The sequence below is a fragment of the Melospiza georgiana genome, chromosome 12, assembly GCF_028018845.1.
Source record: "Melospiza georgiana isolate bMelGeo1 chromosome 12, bMelGeo1.pri, whole genome shotgun sequence".
NCBI classification, from domain to species: Eukaryota; Metazoa; Chordata; class Aves; order Passeriformes; family Passerellidae; genus Melospiza; species Melospiza georgiana.
The window spans coordinates 16,701,694-16,729,610 of NC_080441.1; the positions used below are offsets into that span (position 1 = coordinate 16,701,694).

Genomic DNA, 27,917 nt, shown 5'->3' on the forward strand with positions numbered 1-27,917 from the left:
AGAGCACACAAAATAATATAATATTTTACAATATCCCAGAGGAAATGAGGACATGGTTTCACCATCAGATCCTCAAGGACAAAATGTCAAAGCAGCTATTGAAAGTCCTACATCAAATTAGTTTCTATAAAGAAATAGATTACTGTCTACAGAAATCACTGGTGGCTTTAATGACCCGTGTTGGAACTTGTGCATTTGAATAAAGCTCCATGAATGTATCAAAATAATTTAAATCAATCCACTTGCAGAGTGATGTCTTTTTAATCAAATGCCATATGTGTTTTTGCACTCAAATTTAACACATGAATTTTAGGCCATTTTCCTAAGAGAAATTGAATAAACAAATTTCATATGTATTTATTTCTAGCAGTACAAAATACATCCTCTTCCCAACACACATCAGGGCAGATTCACAAAAACTAATTAAAGAAACATACACATACACATGCATATACATGGGCGTGTGTGTATATATATATATAAATGATAATTTTAAAATATATATACATAATATATATATATATAAACTGTATATAAATCTATTTTTAAAATAACATTTATTTTAAATATATTTAAATATATATTATTTATATATAAAAATATATTTAAATATGTGTTTTATATATTATATATATTTATCAATATAATAAATATAAAAATTATTACAAATATATAGATAAATGAATAATATATAACATTTTATATAAATATATATTAACAGTACATTATAATATATTTCTAATAGTTCTATATAAATATATAAAATACTGCTATAAAATATCAATAAAATTATTTTATTTTTATTCAATAATTTAATTATTTCACTTAATTATTTAAAATTGTCTTATTATTTCATTTAGTATTATTATTTATATATTATAAAATATATAAAATTATTTTATATATAAATGTGAAAATTACCATCTTCGTGGACACCCACTGATGCCCAGGGAAACATGAGAGTGAGGAGCACCACTGATAATTTTTCAGTGTAGTTCTGGCCACTGGGAAGGCAGTGTCCAAATGTGAGGGCTTTCAAGGTAAAGTCACCCCTGAGGTATTGGATTTTGGATTTGGGAAACTCTCAGAGCCCCCACTTTGCTGGTGCCTCAACACTTGAGGCAAGAGAAACCTCCTCAGGAGCTCATGCCCCAAATTATCTGCAGTTCTGAAAATCCAAGTCAATACACTGATTTTGTAACAGAGGACCAGGGAAATAAAAAGAGAAATAAAAAAGTGTTTTAGCAAATGACAGCCTTACAGGTTTTTTCCCCCCTCTTGATGTTCTCTGGACGGAAGAGCAGAGAACAAAGCCCAGCCTGGCTGGTTCCAAAGGGCTGGATTGGCATCCTGACACCCAGCCACCAGGAGCAGATGGGCACAGGAGGCCCCTGGGACAGGATCTCACAGACACAAAGCCTGGGACAAGCCTGGAGAACAGGTCAGGATCCCTGCCATGGCTACAGCCAGAATCCTGCCTGGGCAGGTTCAAAGTTTGCTCTTGGGCCAGCAAAGCACAGGCACTGAAGTGGCTGAATTTAGCTAAATTCAGTCATTCTGCTCTCTCTCTCTCTGAGGGTGACATAACCCAGCTGGTTCCCACCATCCCCTGTCACCAAAGGGGTGTTGAGGACAGCCAAAGGTGATACAGACTCCATCCTCAGAAGGCATCAAAAGACACTTTACTATTAGAAATTCAGAGATCTTATAGAAACCATGGTGGACCTAAGACCTGGTTGGCCTTTAGGAACCTTCTCTCACCTATCTTCTCTCACTATTCATATGTGAACTTATGAATAGCACATTCTGGAGAACCATATCCATAAACAATGGCTACAGAAAGAGAGATAATAATTGTTGGAATTCTTTCCTCTAAGTCTCCCACAGCTTCCACACAACTTCCCAGGATTTTCCTGGGAAAACCACGTCTCTCTCTGCTCAGAGGATATGTAATTATGTAATTACTGTAGTCCTCCATCTACACAGCATAAGGAGCACTGGCACAAACCAACATGACAGATGTGTCCTGACAATGCAAAGAACTGCCCCAGTGCCACCCCTGCAGGTGACAGGCAGTGCCATCAGCCTCAGGTGGCCTTTGCTAGATGTTTACCCAGTTTTTAAGAAATCCCCCAGCCAATGCTTTCAGGGTGGTTTTTATCAGTCCATTGTAGCTCTCCACTTTGCCTGCAGCTGGTGCATGGGGGATATGGCACACACACCCAATGTTTCTGTGGTGGGGCAGGAGGGCAGGATTCCTGTCCTGCACCCAGGATCAGCAGGGGGAGGACATTCCCTGTGCATCCAGGTGCTCCAGGAACAGGTAAAGCCATTTATCCAACCAGCAAAGCAGCTTGAAAAGCGTCTTCTACTAAACAGAACTTCAGTGTTGGCAAAGGATGCTGAATAAGCACTGCCGACTCTGTTTTAGCTAATTCCCTTCTCCTGCTCTTTCAAATCATTCCCTGTGGTAAAATAATGATAAAGAGGTTCTTCTACCAGCCACAGATGGGGCAAGTAATGATCCCAAGCCTCAGGTCACCAGCCTGTTTGTTGCCCTCTCATTTCAACCTGTACTCTCCATGCACACTTCCCCCACAAGGAATTCTGTGTTCATTTTGGAGCTGTGAAAAAAAATCCAGTTATTTCAGCTGCTCACACCTACAGGCCCCATTTCCACCTGGAGGTCCTCCAGGGATAAGTGGAGATTAATTGTGCTCTCCCCCAAGTCCTTACTTTGATAAATGGAATTTCCCTATGTTCTTTGTCCAGGAAGAGCAATTTCGAACAGGTATGGAGTGCACACAGTGCAGCATTCAGCACAATGCAGCTGGGAGCCTGGTTAATTGACAAGGAAAAATAGAAATAAACCTTCCAAGGACTGTAGGGAGCATTACTGGGGGGAGTGAGAGGGGTGTGGAAAGGATCACTGAGCTGGGCAGGGGAGGAGGGAAATGCTGAAACCTCTCCACTGTGTCACCTGCTGGGTGACCTGGACCAGCCAAGAGGGCTGAGGGTGTAAAATAAAAACAAATCAGTGAGGGAAGGGGTCTTGGCTGCTTTTAAGACCAGCGTGACATCTCCTACCCACATCTCAATGCAGCACTGGCTTCATTTGTAACACACCTGAGCTGCACTGTCCTTCCTGAGGATGTAGCATCACCTCCCACACCCAACACCAAAGGTACTTGATTTCCCTGGGTTTTGGTCTGACTCACCCTTGAATAATTTAATCAAGCATGAGGTGCCTGGAGTGTTCTTATGCTTGACTACCTGCTTGTTTAGGAAGGTGCTCTTTTCCTCTCAAATTAAAAGATGTGCTCAGCCAAAGTAATCCTGTTTTGTTGAGGCATAAATCCATTTATGCAAGTTACCAAAGGTACCACTCAGCTTTTGAGGGCTGGAAAACTTAAAGAGTGTCCTATATTGAACTGAATCATAAGTACTTCTCCATTTCATCAATATTCCCTGAACTTCCCACTCTGAATTCCTGCAGGAGCAAGTGCCTCTCCCTATCAGAGTCCTTACATTAAAATTTTTAATCTTTCATGCCGCCTGCTGGGACCGTCTGAGAAAGGAGCCCAGAATAACCACAGTGATCACAACAATTCTAAACTTTGAACTTAAATTCATCCATTTGGCGCCTGTGATTACTGAATTTGAGCCCAATTTGACACCACCCTTATTTTGAGGCAGATTTGCTCCAACATTTCTTTTGCCATGTGCCAGTTTCAATTACAAATACTCTGTCTCCACTCTGCTGCCTTCCAGATGCACTGAACTTCCCTCCTGCAGACTGCAAGAAAATGACTTGGCTCCCTTTCCCCTGCTTTCTTTTTATTCCATTACATCAGGCAAATAAACAAGACTAATTTGCACTAACTTAGTACATCACTTAAAATTTCCTGCACTAATTTTTTCCTCTGAAGAGATACCAAAAAACCCAAAGCATCCAAGCCCCATGCATTGGTAACCTGTATACTAAAACATCCATATTCTTTCTTATTCTAGGCAGAAACAGAAGGATAGCAAGCAAGAGGAATTATTATAACATCTCCCCAGGAGGTAAATGTTGGTTCTTTCATATAATTGAATTTTATAACTGGTGTTCAAGGACCTAATCGTGTTTCAGCTTAATTTTCAGTCTACCTATTTTATATAAATGCTGGATTAAATGGAGAATCTAGTCAAATTCACTACAGTAGGTTAAAAAGGCACTGGATACTTGCCTCCTACAGGTTTTGGGGTGGAATTCTTTTTTGGTTTTTTGGTTGGTTTTTTGTGGTTTGTTTTTTGTTTGTTTGGTTGGGGTTGGGTTTTTTTTGTTTGTATTTTGTTTTTTGGTGATTTCCAAGATCTGGTCTCTTGGTTATAATTCATCCAGTGACACCTTTTAGAGCAGTACTAATCCACAGATGGAGATGCCAAGCAAATGGCTCAGTGTCCTTATCCCTAGTGACAGAATCCTGACAGAAACAGTGCTTACCTTTACCCAAGGCCTTTCAGACTTCAGATCTGCCCCAGCAACCAAATGCAGGCGACCTATTTGATAAGGCTGAAATAATCATCAGACTGGATACCTCTTATAACCAAGGAAATGAACTTTGGGACCTCCTGATGCCTCTCCTGAGCGCCACAAGAAGATGAACGTTTCCAGTCTAGCGCATCGGCCATGATGGATTTAGAGCATTTGGCCTCCTACAAGAATTTTATTTCCTTTTGCAGGAAGGAGGCAGCACATCCCACGGGCACCCCTCCATTCACCTGTGCAGATATTTGAATCCTCTGCCCACTGGGCTGTGCAGAAATGTCACTTCCCTCACCTCCAGGGCACGTGTGGAAGCTGCTGCTGCCCTGCCAGCCACCCGCACTGATGGGAATCGCTGCAGCCCCTCGGCCTTGACCCACGTGAACCAGGGCTGTCTGCAGAGGAGAGCTACCACAGCAAGGCACAACAGCCCTGTATTTGCCCTTCTGATCTGTTCTGGCTTTGGGGACCTCACAGCAGCAGAGCTCCCCTCAGACCCCACTGCCAGCAGCACCAGGCTTTGTTCGGCCATTTACACCAATATAAAGTGAGAGCAAACTGCAAAGGAAGACAGAAAATCAGGGGCTCTGTGGCCAGCTGGGCAATAAACAGGCACCTCCACTAATAGGATTAAACTCTTGCTAGATTACAAGTGTGTCAAGTTTACAAACAGTCAGATTGGGGCCGTGCCCTCAATTTGCAGCGCTTGACACTACAGGTGGCAGCTCTGGGGCAGGCACACCGAGCCTATTGGTACACACATTTGTAGTTGGAAGTTCAATATAATGCCCTCTTCCTCTTCAGTCAGACATTTTCCTATTTTCCTTTTAGCATATTAAGTGGGTCCCCACCTCAGTGCCTCTGTCCAGGTTCATTTCCCTGTCACTTGCTGCTGCACTGACAACTTGTGTCTGCTGATGGCCAGCACAGTGGGGAAGCCAAGAGCAAGATGGAGTAGATGTCTGCTCAGGGAGCAAAATAAAAATCTGAAAATTACCTCCAAAAAAATGGAGGAAACCTGGAACTGGGAGATTGTTTTGTGCTCTGCAGGTAAACACACAAATGGTTGGATTAATAAAGTCCAGTTCTGCTTACAGATTCTCGGATGAGATTTGAACCCAGTATTCCTGACTGCTCCAGTCTGTCTGTTCTGCACATCCCTGTACATTAATGAGCCAGAGCAGCATCTCAGAAGGTGCTTGTCTTACCCTTCAGTGATGCAGCAGAGGGAAAGGGGCCACATTCTGGACAGCAGGCTGAGAGTCCAGCTCTGATCCGTGCCAGTGGCACAAACAGAATGAAAATAAGATAATTAGGGAAGCACCTCAGAGGAAAATATCCCTTGGAAGGCAAGCAGAAGTTAGTTCTTGGAGCTCTCTCCTGTGCAATGCAGCTCCTCTGGCACAGCCTGAGCAACTCAGCTTTTCCACAGGGCTGAGGCAATTCCTCAGACAAAGGATGTGCTGGGCTTCATCACTGCTGCTGGGGAAGATGTGTGAGCCCAGCTCACATGCACTGAGATGCTGCATGCTCACCCCTCACCTCCCCTCTGCTCAGAGAACTCTGCTGCAAGGATGCAGAAATTACCCTGAGCTGCTCGGCTGGGATAAATTAGGAGAGATTTTTCTTCTGCACATTTTGTTTTTTTCTCTGCAGCCATGAAGAGGACAAACGCTGAACCTCCTGCCTGGAGCTGCCTCAGATGCTGGCAGGGAGAAAACAGTAAAGGTTTTTTTGTCTGGTGCCTAAGTGGATAAAATGGCAGATTTGCCCTAAGAGAAAACTGGGTAATTTCTGAGACTGGCAGTACAATGCTCCTGCTAATAGTATCATGCTCAAAATCCTCTGTACACCCTTTCCAAATGCATTTTTAAACTGTTAGCACTTTAACAAGGGACAGAAGCAGCGCTGCTAAGAAGGACAAGGAAAGCAATATGAACTACATTACTTTGGTTTTAAAAGCAGCTTTAGGAACAGATTTTCAGCCAGTGTAAGTCAATAAATCTGCACTGTTTTTAATAGAGTGACCCAGGCTTATGTGAGTTCTTCCTCTGCAAATAGCACCTCAGACCTTCCTGTTTACAGCGTCTCAAATTCATGCTTTGGGGATATTCCATTGTCAAAAGGGATCTATTTTTCTAACAGTTCTCTTGCAAATACATCCCCAAATGTGACAGCCAGACAACTCCCGTACCAGCCCTGCTAATGGATTTCTGCAAAGTCTAGACCTGCATGCACTGTGCTTTGGGAATATGTTTGTTTTGAGTGCTACCAGAAATAGCATCTCCACCACTGTGCCATCAATTACATGGGTGCTACCCACAAGTAATTCTTCCACAGCTCTCCACTGAGAGCTCAGCATCTTGCTCCCAGCTAAAAGGAAGGAAAGGGATGGAAACCTTGAGTATCATGCCTGGTTATTACAAATACACTGTGGCACTGGGGATGTTCCCAGGCTGGGGCTGAGGTCCTCACCTGCAAAGTGTCACAGAGCTTCATCTCTCCCTAAGCTTGGATATTTTCCCTCTTACAGGTATTATTTAAAATCTGAAATAAGGCTGAGGCAGCTCCAGCCATGCCCATTCCTGCATTCAACAAGATGCACTGTTTTTATGGGAGAACAACAGAAAGTGCTGAAACAGCACTGGGCAACAGAGAACAGGCTCTGCTTAGGCACCTTTAGTAGAAGAAAATGCTGATGATGCAGGGCATCAAGACCAGAAAACATCAGAATTGCTTTAGTCAGGCTGAAAAAATGACATGCAATTATCAAAACCATTAGAAAAGGTTGCATTTGCAGGGACCCACCCAGAGACTGGATTACTGCCCCAGCTGCTTCTGCCTTGCTCAGGGGTTCCCTAAAACCACACACTGAGCCCAGCCAGGGCAGGGACATCTGCAGGAGGGCACAGACCTGCACACAGGTCACCAACTCCATGCTAGGCACGAGTAAAACAATACAAAATAAAAGCAGCTCTTGGGGATGCTGTGACCTTTGCTGTTACAGATGAGTTTATTCCAAATGACAGAAGCATTTAAATGACTGGGTAATGGTTTCCCCTCCAAAATTGCATTTCTTGCTACATCAGACATTGCTGATTCTCAAATTATAGTTTGCCTTTAAGTAGGGTTTTCCAGTCCTTGCTGGGACAGTGATATCATTCCTAAGGAAAAGCCACAAACTTTAAGCGAGCTACAGTCAAATCCAATTTGAAACAACACAAGCATTTAGAGTTACAAAAGAACAAAACTTTCTACAGCCAGCTGGCCAGGGGGGAAAAAAAAACATAAAATCAAGGCTTATTTTGTGCAGCAGCAGATTTGAGTCAGTGTGCTGGCATTTTGGATGCAAATGCTGCAAGGGGAGAATGGGCTCTGCTGAGAATGGGGATAAAGGGGGGACTGTAGAAGAGCCTCATTCGTGCACTGGTGAAAAGCAAGTCCAGAGTGCAGCATGGAGTAACAACAGGGCAGACAAAGAGCAGCCCAGAGGGGCTGGAGCCACAACAAGAGAGCAGGCAGGGAGTAACAAGCTTCTGCAGTGAGGAATGAAGTGAAACAAAAGGCTGGTCTGGGAAAGCTTTGGCAGGGGAAAAAACAGGACACATTTACACAGGTTTCCTCCAAATGGCCAGCTAACCACTGCTGCTTGTAAAGCTGTGCACACACCATGCTCTGATGCCAGGTGAGATCCATGCTCAGGGCACGAGGAGGAAAGCAATGTCTTGCTTAGTCAGTTCTTGAATGATAAGTCATTTGGGCAGGAATCCTGTCAGGGGAGGGAGTCCTGCAAGGGAGAGCAGGGTTAGGAGCAGCATTGTGTTCAAGGATGGAGTTTTGGTTCATGCAGTTATTAGGGTAGACAGCTTTAGGAATTTGGTTGTGTTTAGAATGAGGAAAACGGTTGCAGTTATTACAGCGTACAGGTAGAAGTTGAGGAGGGTGAGTTTAGGGTTGTAGATGATGATGATTGCTATTCAGCCTAGGTGGGAGATGGAAGAAAAGGCTAGGATTTTTCAGATTTGTGTTTGGTTGAGACCCATTCATCCTCCCAGGGCTGCTGAGAGGATAGCCAGGATGGTTAAGAGCGTAGGGTTTAGTGATGGTGAGGTTATGTACAGTAGCATGGGGGAGTGATGCTCCATAGCAGGACAACCAGGTGATCAGCTGGCACCCAAAATGACCCCCGCAACCAGGAGCACAAGGGGTACAAACATGGCCCTTCTGAGGCAGAGAAAGGAGCCTCTGTGTGTGAGACAACTTCCCCTCCCTGTTGTGAGGGGAGAGCAGAGCATCCTTATTGTCACAGGTGACAACTCAGGAGCAGTGCTGGTTTTCCCCTTGCCATGGAAGGCACTGGACCATCAGACTGAGGTCATGGCCTGGAGTGTTCACTGTAGATTTCAGTGAGCTTTGGATAAGGCTCTGCAGCTGGGCAAGAAATAAAAATCTCCATGCCTGAGAGATTCATGCACATCTCTATAGAAAAAGATGAGCCAGGCCCAGTCCCTGCCACGGGCTGTACTCCAGCCTTTTTAGAACCTCTTGGAGGTTACATAATAATGCAAATTACAGGTTTATTCAGAATGACACCCCTGCACTGATGGACACTTCCTCCAACCTGAGCAGTGGAAGCCCAGTACTGGGGAGCTGTGTCAAGCTGCAGGGCACAGCCTGCATTGCTGCAGGGCTCAGGAGGGAATCCTGTTCCTCCTACTCCTGCACACCCCACTGCTATGCCCAGGGAGCATTTCCAGCTAAAGCAACGAGCCAGCCAGGGGCAAAATGAAGGACTTGGAAGGTTAATGGTCTCATTTGGTGTGGCAAATCCTCTGAAATCCACTGACAATTTAGGAACATAATCCCCTCTCTTTTATTAGTGGCATGCTTCAGTCTTCCCTACAAATCATAGACTATATTTCCCGTGCACCACAAACTTATAGCCAGTGATTTCCCTCAAAAAGGATGGGCTCCTCAAACTGCCTGCTAGGAATGTCGTTGCCCCTGAACACAGCGAGGATTAAGGTGTGAAATTCCTATTAGGGCAGGGGGATTAGGCTGTTGCATTTACATAAGGATTTGACACAGAGGATCAGTGCATCGGTGCTGATGCACAGCCTCTGTCAGGGGCTCAGAGCTGAATTCCCTGTTTCAGCAGACAGGGAAGCTCCTCCTTCACAAATGTACTTACATCTTTCAGCATGATGCTGCCTGGAAAAGCCCTGATCCCTTCAGTGATCGCTGTAAACCCCAAAGCATGAGCTGGAGGATTGCCCTGATTATTGTCTCCATAAATCCAAAAGTAATCAGTGAGGAAACTGCTAGATTGAGAATCAGCAAAATCCATGCAAATACCACACATGCAAAAAGTATCTGGGAACCACCAGCTCAGGGATGAAAACTGTGCCAGAAGTGCCTGTATTAGAGTGACAAAATGTTTTCAGGGCAAGAAAGAGATTATGGCTTAAATATGTGTTTTTTAAGAAAGAAATTCCACCCTGGCTGTGGTTTATTCACTCAAAAGGTTCATGTAATAATGCCCTGTGCAGGCATGTGGGCATAAATAAAAGGCCCAAAGCCCCCAGGTGTCCACTACAACACTGGCTATGACAGCTCATGAGTGAGAGGCACTAAAATTCAGTGTCCTCATTCTCACAATCAGATCAGAAGATCACACCAAAGCAGCCCTTTCCCTTTCCCTTTCCCTCAGCAGCTCTGCATGCCACATTTAGCACTGAGTGAGGCAGGTTCATTTCCACTTCAGCTCATGTTCCTCAGTCTTTGACTTTAGCCCTGGGAGCAGGGCAGCCCAAACTCTCAAAAGGTAGTTTTACTTCTTGGCACATCAGGGCTTTTGATCTGGGAGGAAAATGCCAGAAACCAACAACACTTCCCAGTCTGGAGTTTAACAGCGTTCATACATCAGTTTATCCATGTTAGTGTGCATTTCATCAGTGAACCGTAAACATTTAGGGTTTATTTGTCACCACATAGCACCTTGCATGAATAAATTACCAAAAAGCCATTAACATATTATTCATTGTTTTATTTTTCACAATACCTGAGGAGCAATGTGCTTTTCTGAGGCAGAGGAGGAGCCATTCATGGCTATTTCACAGATATGACCTGCACAGCACAGGATTATTACAAAGAATGAACAGGCAGGCAGTCACACACTGGATTAAGGAACAATGATTCATAAATCCAAATCCCCGTCTCACATGTTGCTTTTATATAGAACCTGGTAAAAGCCTGCCTGAACCAGCAGTGGCAATCACAGCTTTTCATTTCATTGCTGCATTTTTTTTCTGAAATAACAGGCCACTTCTGCACATGCTGTCACCTCCCTGACTCAGGGAGAAAAAGGTGCATGCTAAAGAAGCCATTAATAGTATCTGCTGGTGCTCCCTTTTCTATTATGTTGACTTTGATTCAGGTCCTCGCAATTACTGGGAACAAGAGAAAGATAAATAAAATTATCCCAGCTGTTTGTGGCGGACAGACAGCCCCAGCCTCCCAGCTGAGAGCTCTTTGTGCTGCTGAGAGCGTCACCAAGCAACCAGCCCTGGCAGCTGCCAGGCTCAGGGAGGTGAAAGCATGACTTATGGAAAGGAGGCAGCACACGTGAAGGCTGGGACTGAATCAATCTCAGCTTTGTCTCCTGCCTAAATATGGCACCAGAGTGCCCTCAGTGCATCCCACCCGCTGAGGGGGCAGAACCCGGATGCTTACTCTGTTTGAGAAGCCAGACCCTTGCAGAACTTGTTGGGGAAGATGAAACAGAAAAGCCTTATAAATATGATTGTCTAGCAAAAGATTTTGAGAATACAGAAACTAAAAGCGAGATTGGAATGAAAGCAAGCTTTGAGATACCTCAGTTACTGAACAACTGGAAAACAATGGCATGGCCAGCCAAAGGTAATCCCCTTTTGATGGAACAACACCCTCTGCTTGCAGGCAGGCCCAAGGGTCAGAGCAGACCCTGCCAGCTTGGCAGAAGGGGCCCAAAGAGGAGTTTTTAGGGTTTAAAATGTAACACAGTATGATAATGTAGTGATTCTTGTGATTCTTATAGGCTGTATGGAAATGCTATAGGATTTGTATGTTGTACTAGACTGGTTAGTGAGAATTAGGATATTCAATACAGAAGAAGATTTATTGCATTGTAACAGGAACTTTGCTCTCTTAGCTCTTGCCTCTTAGGTCTTAGCTCTTGCCTTTTACTCTCTTACCCCTTTTGCTCTCTCACCCTCTCTCCCCCTCTCTTCTCTCTTTGCTGCTCTGAGCTGTGTTTGGCAGCACCCAGCAGGGCCCTGCACCCAGGCCCTTTGCAATAAACCCCAAATCCCAGCAGGGCCCTGCACCCAGGCCCTTTGCCATAAACCCCAAATCCCAGCAGGGCCCTGCCCCCAGGCCCTTTGCAATAAACCCCAAGTTCCAGACCTGGCTGCAGAGATCTCTCGTCTCTGTCCATCCCCACCATGCTACCCCCCGATACTCCTACAAGAACTAAGATCAGGTATTCTGTAAGCTGTGCAATGAAAAGAAGCGGGGTTCAGTCTGCTATGATGCAGTTGAGACCTCCTCTCCACCAGTCTTAGCTGGTGGTCCAAAAAGCAGCAGAAGGTGGCCCACGGTGCAGCTGCCAGAATGACTGCATTGTCTCAGCTCAGTAAGGCATACCCACGTGTAAGTCAAGTGGAGGTGAAAAAAGATTGTGTGGTAATTGGAACAATATGGCAAGGAAAGCAAAGCAAACAGGCAAATCCCCATGCACACAGGCAGGGAGTGAATGAAATGGGAGGAGGGGAAATGGAGAGATAAATGGCCACTCAAAGTGTGCTCTGCTTGCTCCTGATTGTACATCACTGTTAAGAGAGGCATTGCTCTCTTAGAATAGACATTCCTCCTGCAGGATTTAGGCAGGGCTGAGAAACCCTGGCTGGCACCTTCCCTGAGCCCCAGCATTCCCCAGCTCTCAGCAGCTTTACAAATGAGTCCTGTTTTACCTAAAGGCAGCTAAGACAGGGATGTGTGGAAACTCTTCCAACCTGGACATTAAAGACAAATTGATAAACTCATTTCAGCTCCCTGTGAGTTTAAATGTGTCACAGCAGCCCAGGCTGAAAACAGCAAATTAATTGCCTTGCTCATGGTCACACAGTGCAGTTGGGTTGAGGCCAGGAGCCCTGAGAGCCACTCCTGAATACCTGCAGCACACTGCCCCTCATTGTGACATCAGATATTTCCTGGGGCAGTTACCTTCTTCTGCTTTGGAGAGAAAGAAGGTCTTTGTCAGCTGTGCTGGGAAGAAAAAACCAAATTGGCTTTCACTCATTATGAGATCTGTAAAACGGCGATCAGTGCAATTTTGGCCAACTTTATTTTTCCTTATCTGCTGTCCGTTTTACGGCACACTGAACACACGCGACTGGAAACAACCCAAACAATGAATGTCAGGATCAGACAGCATTTTCTCCAGCATCTCCTTTTGGAAGAAAGGGCCTTCTGGAGAAATGGTGTAAAATGGAGCAGTTCTGCACTGCTTGGTACGAAATCACTACCTGCTGCCAAGAGCAATGCAAAAACTTTAGGAAGAAATTCATGATATGGATGAAAATTCAAGGAAAAGCAGACATTTCAAGAGCTGTTCTCCATTTTAAAACTGCAAGAAATGCCAAGACTGTAAAGATCTTTGTTGCTCTACGGTGCTAAAAATAACATTTGCCAACAACTCCATCAAGTCTCTTGCACAAAATTCAGCCTTATGGCTTTCATTTTGATTGTGAAATGAGCACATCATTTTGCCAACCTCCGTGACTGGGGCTGTCTAAAATGAAGGAAATCCCCAGTACCATTTTCTCTCAAAATATTAAAATTCACTAGAAGCAGAAAAAAAAAGATGCTTCAAATTTCAGCTGGTATTAAGAGATGTTAGTTCTTGTTTCTAATCCATTATGAAGGGCTTTCAAGTAGGCAAGAATAACGTTCTTAGATCCCAATGTTGGCTACCTAACTCGACTCTTTGATACACTTCATTTACATGTAATCCTGCAGCCTGCCAGCAGTTGATAAGGTTCCTGATATCTGCACATTTGAGAAAGAGAAGTTTAGTTCATGATGGGCTAAAGCTGAGCTCCATGATGGAAGGCTGCTCTTAGGGTTTCACACTGATTTTTTGCTTGTGTGCAAATGCTTCTCAGCATTTCTCCCCAAATCATTTATCTGCCAAGATTAAAGTTCTTGAGCAAGTTGAAATGGCTGCACTGGATTTTTGCTTTTTTCCATTAGTAAAATATTTTATGACTTCCTGTTAACACTGGGTGGTGGGGAGAAAAGTGAGGGGTGTATTTTTCTCTCCACTCCATTTATACTACCTGGTAGTTAAAAGGAGAGCAAAAGTTACAGAAGTGGCTGAGAGAAGCCACAAATGCTGAGTTAGTGGCTCTGCAGCACATCTGACTGAAGGATGGACAGGTCCATATCCACCAAGACATCTACAAGCACTGAATTTTATGTCCCTCGTGTAAAGAGCAGGGTCATTCCATGCAGTTTTGACAGAAACTTTCATTTGACAAAAACATTCATGAACCATTTCAAAGGTTCCACCACAGAATCATAGAGCAGTTTGTGTTAGAGGGGACCTCTAGAGGGAATCTCATCCAAGCCCCCTGCCACGGTCAGGGACACTTTCCACCATCCCAGGATGCTCCAAGCCCTGTCAAACCTGGCCTTGAACTTGATCCAGGGGCAGTCACAGCTTCTCTGGGCACCCTGTAGGGCCTCAGCGCCCTCATTGTAAAAACCTTCTTCATTTTATCTCATCTAAATCTACTCTCTTTTAGTTTAAAACCATTATACCTTATCCCAGCCAAGAATGTCCCCCTATCTTTATTAGAAGCCCCCTTTATTTACAGAAAGGCTGCACCATGCCATGCCATGCCATGCCATGCCATGCAGGGGGATAAGGTGTGTCACCTGGCTGTAGAAATTCAGGGTATTCCCCACCTGCAGAGCTACAACTGGAGCTTCTCTCAGCATCTTTGCACAACTGGAAACTTTGGGTCTCCAAAATAGGTGAACCTGGCAGCCAGATCACCTTCATAGACAAACTCCTAGATTCAAAGGCACAAAAATACAGCAAGACTGGGCAGCAGGGGTGATTCAGCACTCAGCACTCCAGAGAAAGGGGCTCTGACCATTTGTAACCCCCTTGGTGTCTCACCAAGCTCCAAAACCCTGCACAAACTCGAGTTCCCAAGCACCTGCAGGAGCCAGCCCAGCCTGCAGAAGGTGGGAGCACAGCACAGCCACTGGGGCAGCTCTTTATTTCCTTCCATCCTCTGAGACACATCTGAGAACGTGGAGAGGTGAAGTGGAAAGATAAATGGAATGCAGCAATATTTTTAAAAGCTGTGCCTTTCTGTGTTGAATTTTGAATGGGTACCATATGCTTTAGCATGCTGTTTTCATTCTCTTCTAAGATATTATTTACTAGCCTGCCTCAACAAGGCAATCCTCTCTCCAGAAGAGTTATTTTTAGTTTAAAAAGACAAATATAAGAGTAATTTCTACCAGTGCTGCTTTGAACTTACAATTATCCATTACACTGCCTGTTCATCTCAGTCCTCCATGCTTTTTATTACCACAGTCCTTTCATCATCTTCACCAAGTGCTCCCACCTCCAGATCACTTCAGAAGATAGTAAACACCACTTGTTTATTGGTATTTTTCTTTACTCTGATAAGAAGTTATTTCTACCCTGGTTTCTTCTTCTAAACCTGTTTCAAATCTGTGATAACATTTTTACTCCTTATCACTACCTCAGGTTTCTTCACAGGTTCTTGAAGGAGCCTTTCCTTCCTTATGAATTTTGAAGTCCAAATATTTATTAGCTCTCCCCCATCCATGGTTTTATTATTTGATATTAATAGATCAGCAAGGTGAAAGGGGTTTTTGCATGTTGTAGCACATTTTTGCATAGGTTTGTTTTTTTTTTTTTTTCACAATTTTGTCTTTCACTTGATTTATCCAGCACAGAAGCTGAATTTCCTGGTGTATTTTCACTGCCAGACACACAGAGGAGAGCAGGTACCATTGGTCCCACTCTGCTCCTCTTCCTGCACTATTTTGGGCATGAGGGAGTGAGGAAGGGCACAAGAAGTGACACAGCAATAACTTGAGGAAATGCTTCTTTCACAGAAGAGTGCACACACCAGGAGATGCTTTCCCAAACCTATTTCTGTTCCCTGCTCAGAGAACCTGAATAAAGACAGAAAAAACAACACCTGCAGCCAGAAACTGTTCTGCCAGGAGCACAGGGAGGTGCTTCAGGTGAGGGATTGGACTGCTCTGCCACAGCCAGGAACTGATGCCCACGGGCAGGGATGGATGGATGGATGGATGGATGGATGGATGGATGGATGGATGGATGGATGGATGGATGGATGGATGGTGGATGGATGATGGATGGATGGATGATGGATGGATGGATGGATGGATGGATGGATGGATGGATGGATGGATGGATGGATGGATGGATGAGGGATGGATGGATGATGGATGGATGGATGGATGGATGGATGGATGGATGGATGATGGATGGATGGATGGATGGATGATGGATGGATGGATGGATGGATGGATGGATGGATGGATGATGGATGGATGGATGGATGGATGGATGGATGGATGGATGGATGATGGATGATGGATGGATGGATGGATGGATGGATGGATGGATGGTGGATGGATGGATGGATGGATGGATGGATGGATGATGGATGGATGGATGGATGGATGGATGGATGGATGATGGATGGATGGATGGATGGATGGATGGATGGATGGATGGATGGATGGATGGATGGTGGATGGATGGATGGATGATGGATGGATGGATGATGGATGGATGATGGATGGATGATGGATGGATGGATGGATGGATGGATGGATGGATGGATGGATGGATGGATGATGGATGGATGATGGATGGATGGATGGATGGATGGATGGATGGATGGATGGATGGATGCATATGGGTAGGAATTGATGCCCACAGGCAGGGATGGATATCCACAGGCAGGAATTGATGCCCCCAGACTAGAATGGATGCTCACAGGCAGGAGTTGATGCCTACAGATGGAGATGGATGCCCATGGGCAGGGATGGATACCCACAGCCAGGGATTGATGCCCACGTCCAGGAATTGATGCCCACAGCCAGGGATTGATGCCCATGGGCAGGGATTGATGTCCACAGCCAGGGATGGATGCCCACAGCCAGGGATTGATGCCCACAGCCAGGGATTGATGCCCATGGCCAGGGATTGATGCCCATAGCCAGGAATTGATGCCCATGTGCAGGAATTGATGCCCACAGGCAGGGATGGATGCCCACAACCAGGGATTGATGCCCATGGGCAGGGATTGATGTCCACAGCCAGGGATGGATGCCCACAGGCAGGGCTGGATGCCCACAGGCAGAAATTGATATCCACAGACAGGAATTGATGCCCACGGGCAGGGATGGATGCCCACGGGCAGGGATTGATGCCCACGGGCAGGGATGGATGCCCACGGGCAGGGATTGATGCCCATGGGCAGGGATGGATGCCCACAGCCAGGGATTGATGCCCATAGACAGGGATGGATGTCCATGGCCAGGGATTGATTCCCACAGGCAGGGGATGATGCCCACAGACTCGAATGGATGCCCACAGCCAGGGATGGATGCCCACTACCTCAGCAGTGGGTCCTGCAGCTCCAGGGCATGCAGCAGCAGCAGCAGCAGCAGATAAGCAGCAGGGAGCAGATGGTGAGGGCAGGGCAGGGCAGGGCAGGGAGGAAGGAGCCCCAGCCCTGCTCTCTCCGGCTGCCCTGCAGGCTCAGGGGCTGCATAATGATTCCTGGGGAGCCAATCAAAGCTCCTTGAGCTCATTGTCCTCCTGATAACAGAGCTCAGACCTGGAGCACTGGCAGGACTGACCTCTCATGCCAGCTCTGACTGGAGCAAAATCCCCTGGAAAAATCCTGCTAATTAATGGGGCATATTATCTCATCTTCCTCATCTTCATAACTAAATCCCCCATCTGGGAAAAAAAAAAAAAAAAAAAAAAAAACAGAAAAAAGAAACAGTAAAAGGTAGGATAGCTCTAGCAGCCACTCTAGCTGAAAAATCCTTGTTCTGAGGTATTTTTTAAGATAAAAAATTACGAAAGTGCCATGAGCTAATAGACATTAATTTCCTACTTATTTTAAATTACGTGGATAATTTAAAAACTAGTGGTTTGCATTTTTGTCAAAGAATAATGTAAAAGTAAGCAAACATTTTCAAAGTGCAGTTAAAGACCACAGTGAGATGCCTTTGCTTTTGATTTATTAGGGTTAGGGAACAAAAAACAATAACGCGGCTTGAGGATATCAGAGCACAAGAATTCCAGTCCTTGGGATTCTTTAACTACAGGAAGAGTTAGGATTGCTTAGACAGCAAATTGAGCTGCAGAGCTGTGTTGTACAAACTTAGTAAAATGTATTTATAGAGACAAAAACGTGTTTACTCACACACACAGTGCTTGCAGTTAACTAGGGAACTAGAACTGGGTTTAATAATGTAGATTTTTATTAAATATCCTCTATATAACACCCAGCAAGGCCTGGCTGCACATTGACATGGAACAGGGTGTGCCTGTGGCTGGGAGCACTGAATGCTCTGGTTATTAGCCCTGCTTATTCCCCCTATTCAGCCTGAGCAAATCTCCAGGAGCAGGCCTGCAGTTCCTGCTCTGTTTTAATCGATTTTCTGCAGCCTGAGGAGCACAGGGACAGCCCTGAGCTCTCACAGCTCCTCTCTGCACCTCCCCAAGAGTGTAGGACTACCTTAACAAGCTAGGAGAAGCGTTGCAGACATCTTTTATGGAAAACCCTTTCCTTAGGATTGTTCCTCCTGAGAAGCTGAGAGGCCTCAGGAACAAAATGTAAACAATGGTTATCTGCTGCTGTGGAATGCAACAGGTGCATCTGGGATTGGTCCATCTTAGATGTCTGTAATTAATGGCCAATCAAAGTGAGCTGGCTCGGACTCAGAGCCCGAGCCACAAACCTTTGTTATCATTCTTTCCTATTCTATTCTTAGCCAGCCTTCTGATGAAAACTTTTCTTCTATTCTTTTAGTATAGTTTTAATGTAATATATATCATAAAAAATTAAATCAAGCCTCCTGAAACATGGAGTCAGATCCCTGTCTCTTCCCCAATCCAAAAACCCCTGTGAACACCGTCACAGAAAAGCTCCAGGGATTGCATCCAACTTGGATTTTTTCTCCTCAGTTCCTTTATGCAGACACATTTCTGCATGCCTTTTGTCACTCCTGGCAGAGCTGAGGGTGGATGGAGGCTGCATCCTCTGCAGGTGAGCAAGGCTATCCCTGCTTCCCTTACTGAGCCATAAAAACACCTTTGTGGCCACTGGCACCGTGGCCAAAAGACAGGGTGAGGAGGGTTTTGAAAACCTCTCACACTCACAGAGCCCTTAATATTTAAGCTCCATCCAGATACAGGCAGTAGACACAAAAATGGATAATCTGGCTCTGCCCATGTGCAGTTTCAGAGGCAAGAGAGAAGGAAATGCTGTTGTGCTGGCTGACAGCTCTATCCCAGCATTTCTCCCAGCCTCTGTTACCTGGTTGTTTGCCTTTATTCACACCTAGAGCAGGATTTTCCTAGAGAAAAGTGTGAACTGTCTCATAACTTGCCTGCCACTGAGTGAAAACAGTTTTTTGGTTGAAGGCCAGTAAGAACTGGTCTTTGGTTGAAGGCAGGGAAGGGAAGGGAAGGGAAGGGAAGGGAAGGGAAGGGAAGGGAAGGGAAGGGAAGGGAAGGGAAGGGAAGGGAAGGGAAGGGAAGGGAAGGGAAGGGAAGGGAAGGGAAGGGAAGGGAAGGGAAGGGAAGGGAAGGGAAGGGAAGGGAAGGGAAGGGAAGGGAAGGGAAGGGAAGGGAAGGGAAGGGAAGGGAAGGGAAGGGAAGGGAAGGGAAGGGAAGGGAAGGGAAGGGAAGGGAAGGGAAGGGAAGGGAAGGGAAGGGAAGGGAAGGGAAGGGAAGGGAAGGGAAGGGAAGGGAAGGGAAGGGAAGGGAAGGGAAGGGAAGGGAAGGGAAGGGAAGGGAAGGGAAGGGAAGGGAAGGGAAGGGAAGGGAAGGGAAGGGAAGGGAAGGGAAGGGAAGGGAAGGGAAGGGAAGGGATTGTTTCAGGCAGTCAAGAAAAAGAGATGAACTTGCAAGAAGATGTGGAACGTGGCACCAACCACCAGGACATCCTCAAGGTGTGTCCCCCTGAGGGAATTCAGGGGTGTTTGTTCAATCTTTGAGCTACTGCAGGTAAGGAGAGGTGAACAGAAATAATGTGTGATGCTACTCACAGCCCAACACTAAGGACCTTGGCACAGCAGAGAATTCTGCTTATTCTGTGAATTCAGAATAAGCAAGATATCTTCCCCAATACAAACAGGGGAAATTCACATATTTGATCTTTCCAGATGATCAAAAAAAGACATATACAAGAAGCCACACCCTTGCTCAGGATATTTTAAGTGTAACCTTCTACCTCTCAGAGAAGGAGGGACTCTCATTTACATTGGTGGAATTGCTGCTGAAGCATCAAAAAGGAACCAGAAACTCAGGTTTCACATAATGACACAAACTCACAATGGAAAAAACAACAAGGCTTTCTTGGCCTGTCCACAGCTCCAGATATTCAGCCTTATTTCCCTTGCTCATTTTCAGCCCATTTATTCCAAGATAAACCCTCTGGCACTACAGTGAATAATCCTCTTCTCTCTTGGGATTCAGAGTGAAAAGGGAACGTGTCACTCTGTATGACAGAGAGAGCTGCTAAAATAAAGATGCTGCTGAGGATCGAATTTTGAGCACACGTCTTGTTGGGGGTGTGAATGGCACCAGGATGCAGAACCAGGGGCCAACACCCCCAGGTCACCAGGTCAGCTCTGACTGCATCTTTCAATAATTCTGACAGCCTGCCATCTGTGGCACGAGGAGCAGGTGTTCATGTGGAGCATGGTCAGTGCATGGCTCTAAAATCAACCATTTCCAGCAAACAGCAGCTCTGGAGCCTGCTTGTGGACTGGGAGCTTCACTGCTTTGAGAGAAAATGGATTTACAGAGATTTTACCCCAGCCAATGAGTACACAAAGCCCTGTGCATGGCAGGCAGGGGATGACACCTCCTCCAGAGCCTGAGAGTGAGGCAAAGCAATGGCAAAACACCCAGCAAAGTCTGCAAGATGATGTCCTCCACTGCCTCCCCTTGCTCTACACACAGAATTATAGAGTGGTTTGCCTTGAAAAGGATCTTAAAGCTCATTAAGTGCCATCTGGGCACTGCCAGGGATGGGGCAGCCACAGCTTCTCTGGGCAGCCTGTGCCAGGGCCTCACCACCCTCACAGGCAAGAATTTTTTCTCCCCAGTATCTAATTTAAATCTGCCATCTGACAGTTTAAATCCATTTTTCCCTGTTTCCATCACTCCCTGTCTTAAGGAGTGGTCAGACACCACACCAGGGGTAGCCAGGTTACAGGAGAACAGGTCTGATGGAGAGTTCAGCTGCTGGGATCAGCCTGTGCCAGCTTTAGGAAGCACAAGGAATTAGGATCCACAGTGCTCCAGACAGGCCCCTCTTCACCCAGATTCCGTGGCCCAGAGACCCAGGAGAAACAGAAATTAATAAGCATGAGGTTTCTAAATAACATCTCAGGAAGTCTTCTGAATATTTTATCCTAAGTACTTAGCTACACACTCATGGAAGCTGGGCTTGCTCATTCTGGTGAGTGCTGAAATCCTTGTGGGATACCTGTGGACTAATTGGTTTTGTCTGTGTTAGTGTCTAGTCACTGCATGAATCAGGCAGTGCTGGAGCTGCAGCTTGCACTGAGAGCTCCCTGAAGAAGGAGAACTAGGCTGTGTTGTCTGGCTCTGTAAGTGGCTGGGTTCAGAAGTTCTCCAGCCCATACATTATTACTAATCCTCCCTGCATGACTCCCTGCTGCTGCAGAGCAGTGATCTCACGCGAGCACCCCGAGCCAGAGCATCTGCAGCAGCCCTGGGGATGAGGGAGCCTGGGCTTCATCCCCATCCTGAGGGATTTGGGCAGGAATCCTGCCTGCTCAGCCCTGGGGAGGAGGGAGCCTGGGCTTCATCCCCATCCTGAGGGATGTGGTCAGGGATCCTGCCAGCTCAGCTCCTCTGCCCAGCCAGACCTGGACTCTTCTATCATTTACATGGGGCCTGGCAAATCTCAGAAGAAGCTGCAAGAGGAAAGGGCTGAGGAGCAGATGCAAAGCAGATCTGGGTTTGTTGTTCCAGCTCTGTGAGGCAGGGAGGGAAGGGGGGGACTCCCCTTAGCACTGGCTGTGCAGGAGCTTTACAGAAGGTGGGACACAGAACACACATCTCTCCTCTCCTGCTCTTCTCTCTGATTTCCTCTGAGGCTGAATTCCATTGTCTCACTATTAGAGATATAACACAACATGCACACACAGCTCTCTTAAGGTAGAGAAGAGGGTGTTTAATCTCTGACTCCAGCATTTATAGATTTATAAAAATGACAGGGGATTGGAAGGTGACAGTGCCGCCTCTCCAATGACACTGGACAAACTAACAGTCTATCAAATTTCTCCTCTTCTATAAAAGAATGCAAAACAATAAGTTATTTACATAGAGTGTGTGAGAGAGTTCGTTACAAGAATGTAAACAGCAGAAAGTTTTTAAAAAGTTAAAAAACAGGACAACACCAGTGCATAAACTGAGTATTCTGGGGTCACTCCAAGGCAGCTCTTCAGCATCCTAAAAGGCAGCCAACAATCCAGAGGGAGGAGTTGTTCTGACATCCTTCACCACAACATGTGCAATAGCACAAAGCAATTTGCTCACTTTGTAGCCCTGAACCTGGTGCCTCAGGGTGTGAGTTAACTCCTGCCAGGGCTCTGGGGGGAACAGGCTCCCTCTGATCTTCCAGCAGTGCAGATGTTATGGGCACAGCCACACAGGTGTCACCTCCTTCCTCAGCACCAATTACAGATTACAGCTATTGGAGGCACTTTTATATTTCAGCACAAACCTTGTTCCGTGTCTCATTGATACAATTTCATTAATACAATCAATAGATCTACATTATCCTGGAAGAGTTTGGTCCACTGCTGTTATCAACACTTGATTGATTAATTTTTTGCTGTTTTTTTTTCCCAAATACCAGCTTAAAATCAGTGCAGCAAGTCCAAAGTTTGGTTTCTTCAGTGCAACTTGTAGGGATGCCTTAGTGCTTTATTATCAACTAATTTAGGAAATGCTAATCAACTTATCAACTAATCAACATCTCCTATTATCAACTAATAGGAGATGCTTTATTATCAACTCATTTATTGAATTTGATCACAAAGTCCCAACCTTAAACTTGCTGTAAGCTTTGTCATCCTGCTTCTCCCTCTGTGGCTGCTGCCCTTCCTCAGTGCAGGAAATCTAAAATGAAATGGCAACTTCTTGCCTGGCCAGGAGAGGTGGGCTGGCCCCCAGGGCACTGGCATCAGCTTCGCAAACACAGGATGGACTCCCCTCATCACCTGCCACTTGATATCCTTATCAAAGCTCAGGCTGCTAGAGGGGACCACTTTATTAAGACTGGAAATTCTATTGGGAGTGCAGTCACAAGTGCCCTGACATATGGAAATGGATGTAATTTCATCTGATGAGACAGCTAACACTCAGCTGGAGCAGCAGCACTGTGTCTGGGCAAGGCAACAGCCAATGAGCAGAGCATGGGAGACTTCTCCTCATGTTTGAAGATTTCAAAGGCCAGAGGAGATCACTGATGTTATCATGGCTAAACCCACAATCTGCTCCCTGCTTCTTGACCAGAATATCTCTATTTATGTGCAGCTGAAGCACGCTAGCTCTCCCTGCTCTGAACAGCACCTATTCAGCTTATCTTTTGGTGATGATAATTGTTGGGGCACACAATGGGGTGTTTAGTTAATTAAGGCATGGCAATAAAACAGCTGGAGAAAAAGAAGAAATTCCACATCACAAAAGAATGTATTTTGTAAATAAAGTACAAAAGTACATAAAGTGTCTTTTGTACATAAAGTACAACTGGACTGATGAATTTCAGACTGACGCCTGATGAATTTCAGAGTATCACCAAACTCAGCCAGCAACCAATAAATAAAGGATTGATTTTTGTCACTGCGTCTCTTCAGGCACTTGGCTGAACAACTCACAGACCTTGGAATAAAATACAGGGCAGGGAAAGAGGAGCTCAGGGTGCAGAGAACATCAGCTCTCACAGGGCACAGAGAGGCAGGGAGGAATGCAGGCAGAGCCCACCTGCAAGGCAAGGTGCTGACAGCAGCTTGGGGCTGACAGGGGTGCAGCAGCCTCCTGTGAACACCGACCCATTGTGCACCATGGTGAGGAAGGAGCTCAAGCAGGAGCAGGACAGGAAATCCACACAACCTCTGCGAGGTCTAGCTCAGCCTACTGCATTCAAAACATCCCAATGCAACTCCATCCAGGGTCTCAAATTCTGCTTTCTAATTTGGCTTGTTAACAACGTGGAGCAGGAGCTGTCATCATGTGTCTGTGAAGCAGCCAGGGCTCCCAGGAACCCAAACTTATTTGGGACATTGGGTAGAACTAGGAGCTTAAAAAAAAGAGGAAGAATCTACCAAAATAACTGTTTTCCAGCATGATCCACAGGCCTGACCAAATTAAATCCTGGATGTGTGTATTTTAATTGTCTACATTTATATCTCAACACCACAGCAGTTGTAGTCACAGAACCAAGTACTGAATCTGGCCCATTACAGCACCTGCTTAATGCACTGAATTCTCTTACCCACTCCATTTCCTGCACAGTCATGAAGTTCCAATGTTAAATCTCTGTTGTGATCCCCTGTCATGCTCATTTTTGGTCAACTATTTGAAAAACCTTTTCAGCTCAGGGGTGTGCATCCAGAGGTAATGCTGTGCTCCAGGGAGGGAAGGAGCTTCAGTACAGACATCAGAAATATGTGCAAGTTAAATTAACTACTTAAACACAAGATGCTAATTTAGCAGCTTCAAGGGCCATATTTCTCCAGCCAACCCAAGACATAAAAAGACACAATTTCATTAAAATAACCTAACCCCACTGTTGTTCTGAGTGCTGCATTTATTCAAACACAGCCCACCAGCTCTCAATTAGCTGCTTTAGCACTCCAACTGCAGCAGGTCTGCAGTACACAGAAATGTAATTATTCACACCACCCTGTCACTGCCACCATGTCTGTACTTCTAAAGCATCTTGATTACTGCACTGATGAGCACTATGGAAATGCCTATAAATAAAATAATCATCTCCCCTCATTAAGTTCCAGCTCGTGGACTGAGGCAGGATGATTTCCCTTTGTACGTTCCTTTTGTAAATTTTATCATTTCACAACAGAGGGAGCAACGTGCCTCTGATGGCACTCAAAGAGACAGACTGTCAGGATTTTTGTCAGTATTTCAGCTTTGAGCAGCTTGCATTTTTGCATGAATATTTCCTCCCGAAAATAAAGCGCTGTTTGTCAGAACCACGCATGCAGTAATCTCTTTCTAATGTCAGCATCAGACATGCAAAACCCCCTAATGTCATGTCAGGAGGTCAGATTTTATGGAGCAGTATGTCATGGAAACCCTTAGAGCCAGCATAACCTTCTAGCTCAGACTTCCACACTAAGAACACACATCTGTAATAAAGAACAAGCACTGAAAGAAACCTTTCACTATAAACAAAGCCTTGCTGAACCAGGTTTGCTCCTCAGGAAGCTTCAACAGCAAATGGTGCTGCAAACAAATACCAAACATCCCATTATTGCCAAATCACAGTCCCACTGTTCACAATAACTGCATTACTGGGTGTACATTTGCACACACAATCTCCCAGCAACATCTCCAACATGCAAATATCTGATTTCATAAAATGGTGAATTATAAAGCCAGAGAAACAAGTTAAATGTTATATCAGGGCTGATCCTGTCTTGCTCTAGAGCCAGAGGTGGAAGGGAATCAACACTTGCCCCTGCAAACAGCTAAAAGGGGGAGAAGAGGGCAGGAGCATCCCTATTTCTGCACCTTCCAAAGCAACATCTCACCCCCAAGCTGCCAGCAGCTCTCAAAGAACTGAGGCCACTCACAGGCTCAGATTAAGATCCCCCTTCCCATCTGGTAGAACAGCAGGACTCTGTGTCAGCATGAGCAGGGAGCTGCTCTCAGGCCAGATCCAGCCATGGAACCCTCTGCAGAGCTGCTGTGACCCCAAGGGCATGGCCTGTGCCCAGGTGTGATCACCTCAGGGAGCACAGGTCATTTGAGAATCTCCTTCCTCTGTCCCTGGACTCTCCCAGAGTTTCCAGTGCACCTCTCCTGGTATCACTGTTCATTTCCAGCAGGTTTTTGTGTCTGTGGACAGGCACCCTCTCATGTTCAAACTGTGCATCTGAGGAAGGAAAAGGGAAAGCTTTGGCAGACAGATGGGATTTTTTGTGCATCTGAAGCTGGAACCAGACAGTAACTAATGTGCAGGACCAGGATGGGACAAAGCAAGAATCACAGAATGGTTTGGGTTGGAAGGGACCTTAAAAACCACTTAGTTCCATCCCCCTGCCATGGGCAGGGACACTAGACTATCAGATCAGAGTGACATGCTGCTCTCCCAGGAACTACACTGCACTCCTGGACTGTGCAGGACATTTAGGAACCTGCATTTGGGATGAACATTTTTATTTGTAAAATCTGCATTTCCTTGGGCAGAGTACTTGAATCATTTTCTTGAATAATTTTCTCCAGAGACAGGACAGAAATTAATTTAATGCAAACCCATCAATCCCTAGAATAGCCAGTGTCCAAACCCACACAAGAGATGTGCTGCCTGGCTCCAGAATCTGGAGCAGGAAAAATAGCGACAAAAATAAGATCATTCCTCAATTACAATAAACAGAAATGTTAAATCAAGCTCAGAATCGTCCTTGAAGAATCTAGCTCTTCCCAGCTCTAAAAATGATCCCCCACATTCCTTTAAGGCTTTTCATAGATACAGCAATACGAAATGGCTCGTTGCTGTGTAGCTGCTAACAAGAGACAGATGTTTCCTTCAGCTCCAGCAACATGTAGACATGAAGCACATTTTGATGACCTGCTAAATATTTCTGACTCTTTCTGCACGTTACCTCCTCGTGCACTTAGTCAAGGAAATGCTCCCCAGTTCCACACTTTCCCTGCTCGCTCTGGAGCTGGCCAGAAGAGCATGCTTGGATCAATCGCTTTATCTTAGCAAGCCTTCACCAGAGGGCAAGGAAAGTCAAGCAACACGTTTTCTCTGAGTGGAGCCAAAGCTGGAGAGCTCTTCCAGTGAGTCCAGAGCCAGAGCAGCTGGAGGCTGTGAGCCCAAGCCCCCCTGTTATTTATTTAGCTGGCCCAGAGGACACGCACCGCACGCCGGCGTGCAGGGCGAGCATCTGCTCCACCCAGACCCATGGCTGCATTCTTTACTTGGTATTAATATCAGGGAAAATTTAGTAACCTAACCACTGGCATGAGAAGCCATACTTCTAAGGCAACAGATGGCAGCAATCATCTCAGCTTAATTTTAGCCTTCAAGAATTACTCTGAGTCAGCAAAGCCACGCGACGAGAAGAACAAAAAGACGTAACATCTGTAAAAACCTCCTACCTGCTTCCCATCCAAGGTGTAGAGCTTTTTGACCACCCCTGTCTCCAGCTTGATAGCTTCAGTGATGTCAGTGAGGACCTGCTCGAAGGAGTGGGCAGTCTTCTTGTTGAGGAGCACACGCACGGCCTTGCGCGGCTTGACCCCGCTGCGGATGATGGTCACCAGCTTGGGGCGCACGAAATCCTTGTTCTCCTTGGCCTGGGCACTGTTGCTGCTGGCCAGGGACTGAGGTGCTTTCTGGTTGGCAGAGGTCTTCACGTTGACAGACCAGTTGGGGTTGACGTTCTTGGTGTACTCCACCTTCTTGAAGAAGTTGTCGGACGAGCAGACGTAACTCTCGCCTTGAGGGAGAAACGAGATTCTGCAGTAAGCGCCAGCTCTGTGCTCTTCCCCCATAAATCATGCACATCATTGATAATTGTTCCCATTAGCACTCCCACGACAGCTTGTTCTTAAAACATTCTACCTTGTTTTAATGCTATATTTATGGTTATTTTAAATATTGCTGGTATTTCCACAAAATAAGCTTGTCAGCCATCAGCAAATACATAAAATCACGTGAACCGGGGGTTGAGAGAGGTTGAGTTATAAAGGTATTTAGGTACTTGAAGATGCATCTAAGCCCTCCAAGAGCTT

The 27,917-nt window shown here is 45.6% G+C and overlaps 1 protein-coding gene across 2 annotated transcripts in view; it reads right to left on the minus strand.

Moving 5' to 3' along the window:
* The window catches only part of DCX (doublecortin), an 84,524-nt gene that overhangs the window by 44,625 nt on the left and 11,982 nt on the right, over positions 1-27,917 (minus strand). For both annotated transcript variants that reach the window (XM_058032426.1, XM_058032425.1), the window contains exon 3: positions 27,282-27,622. In XM_058032426.1, the coding sequence (XP_057888409.1) occupies positions 27,282-27,622 (341 nt within the window). The remainder of the gene's footprint in view (positions 1-27,281; positions 27,623-27,917) is intronic.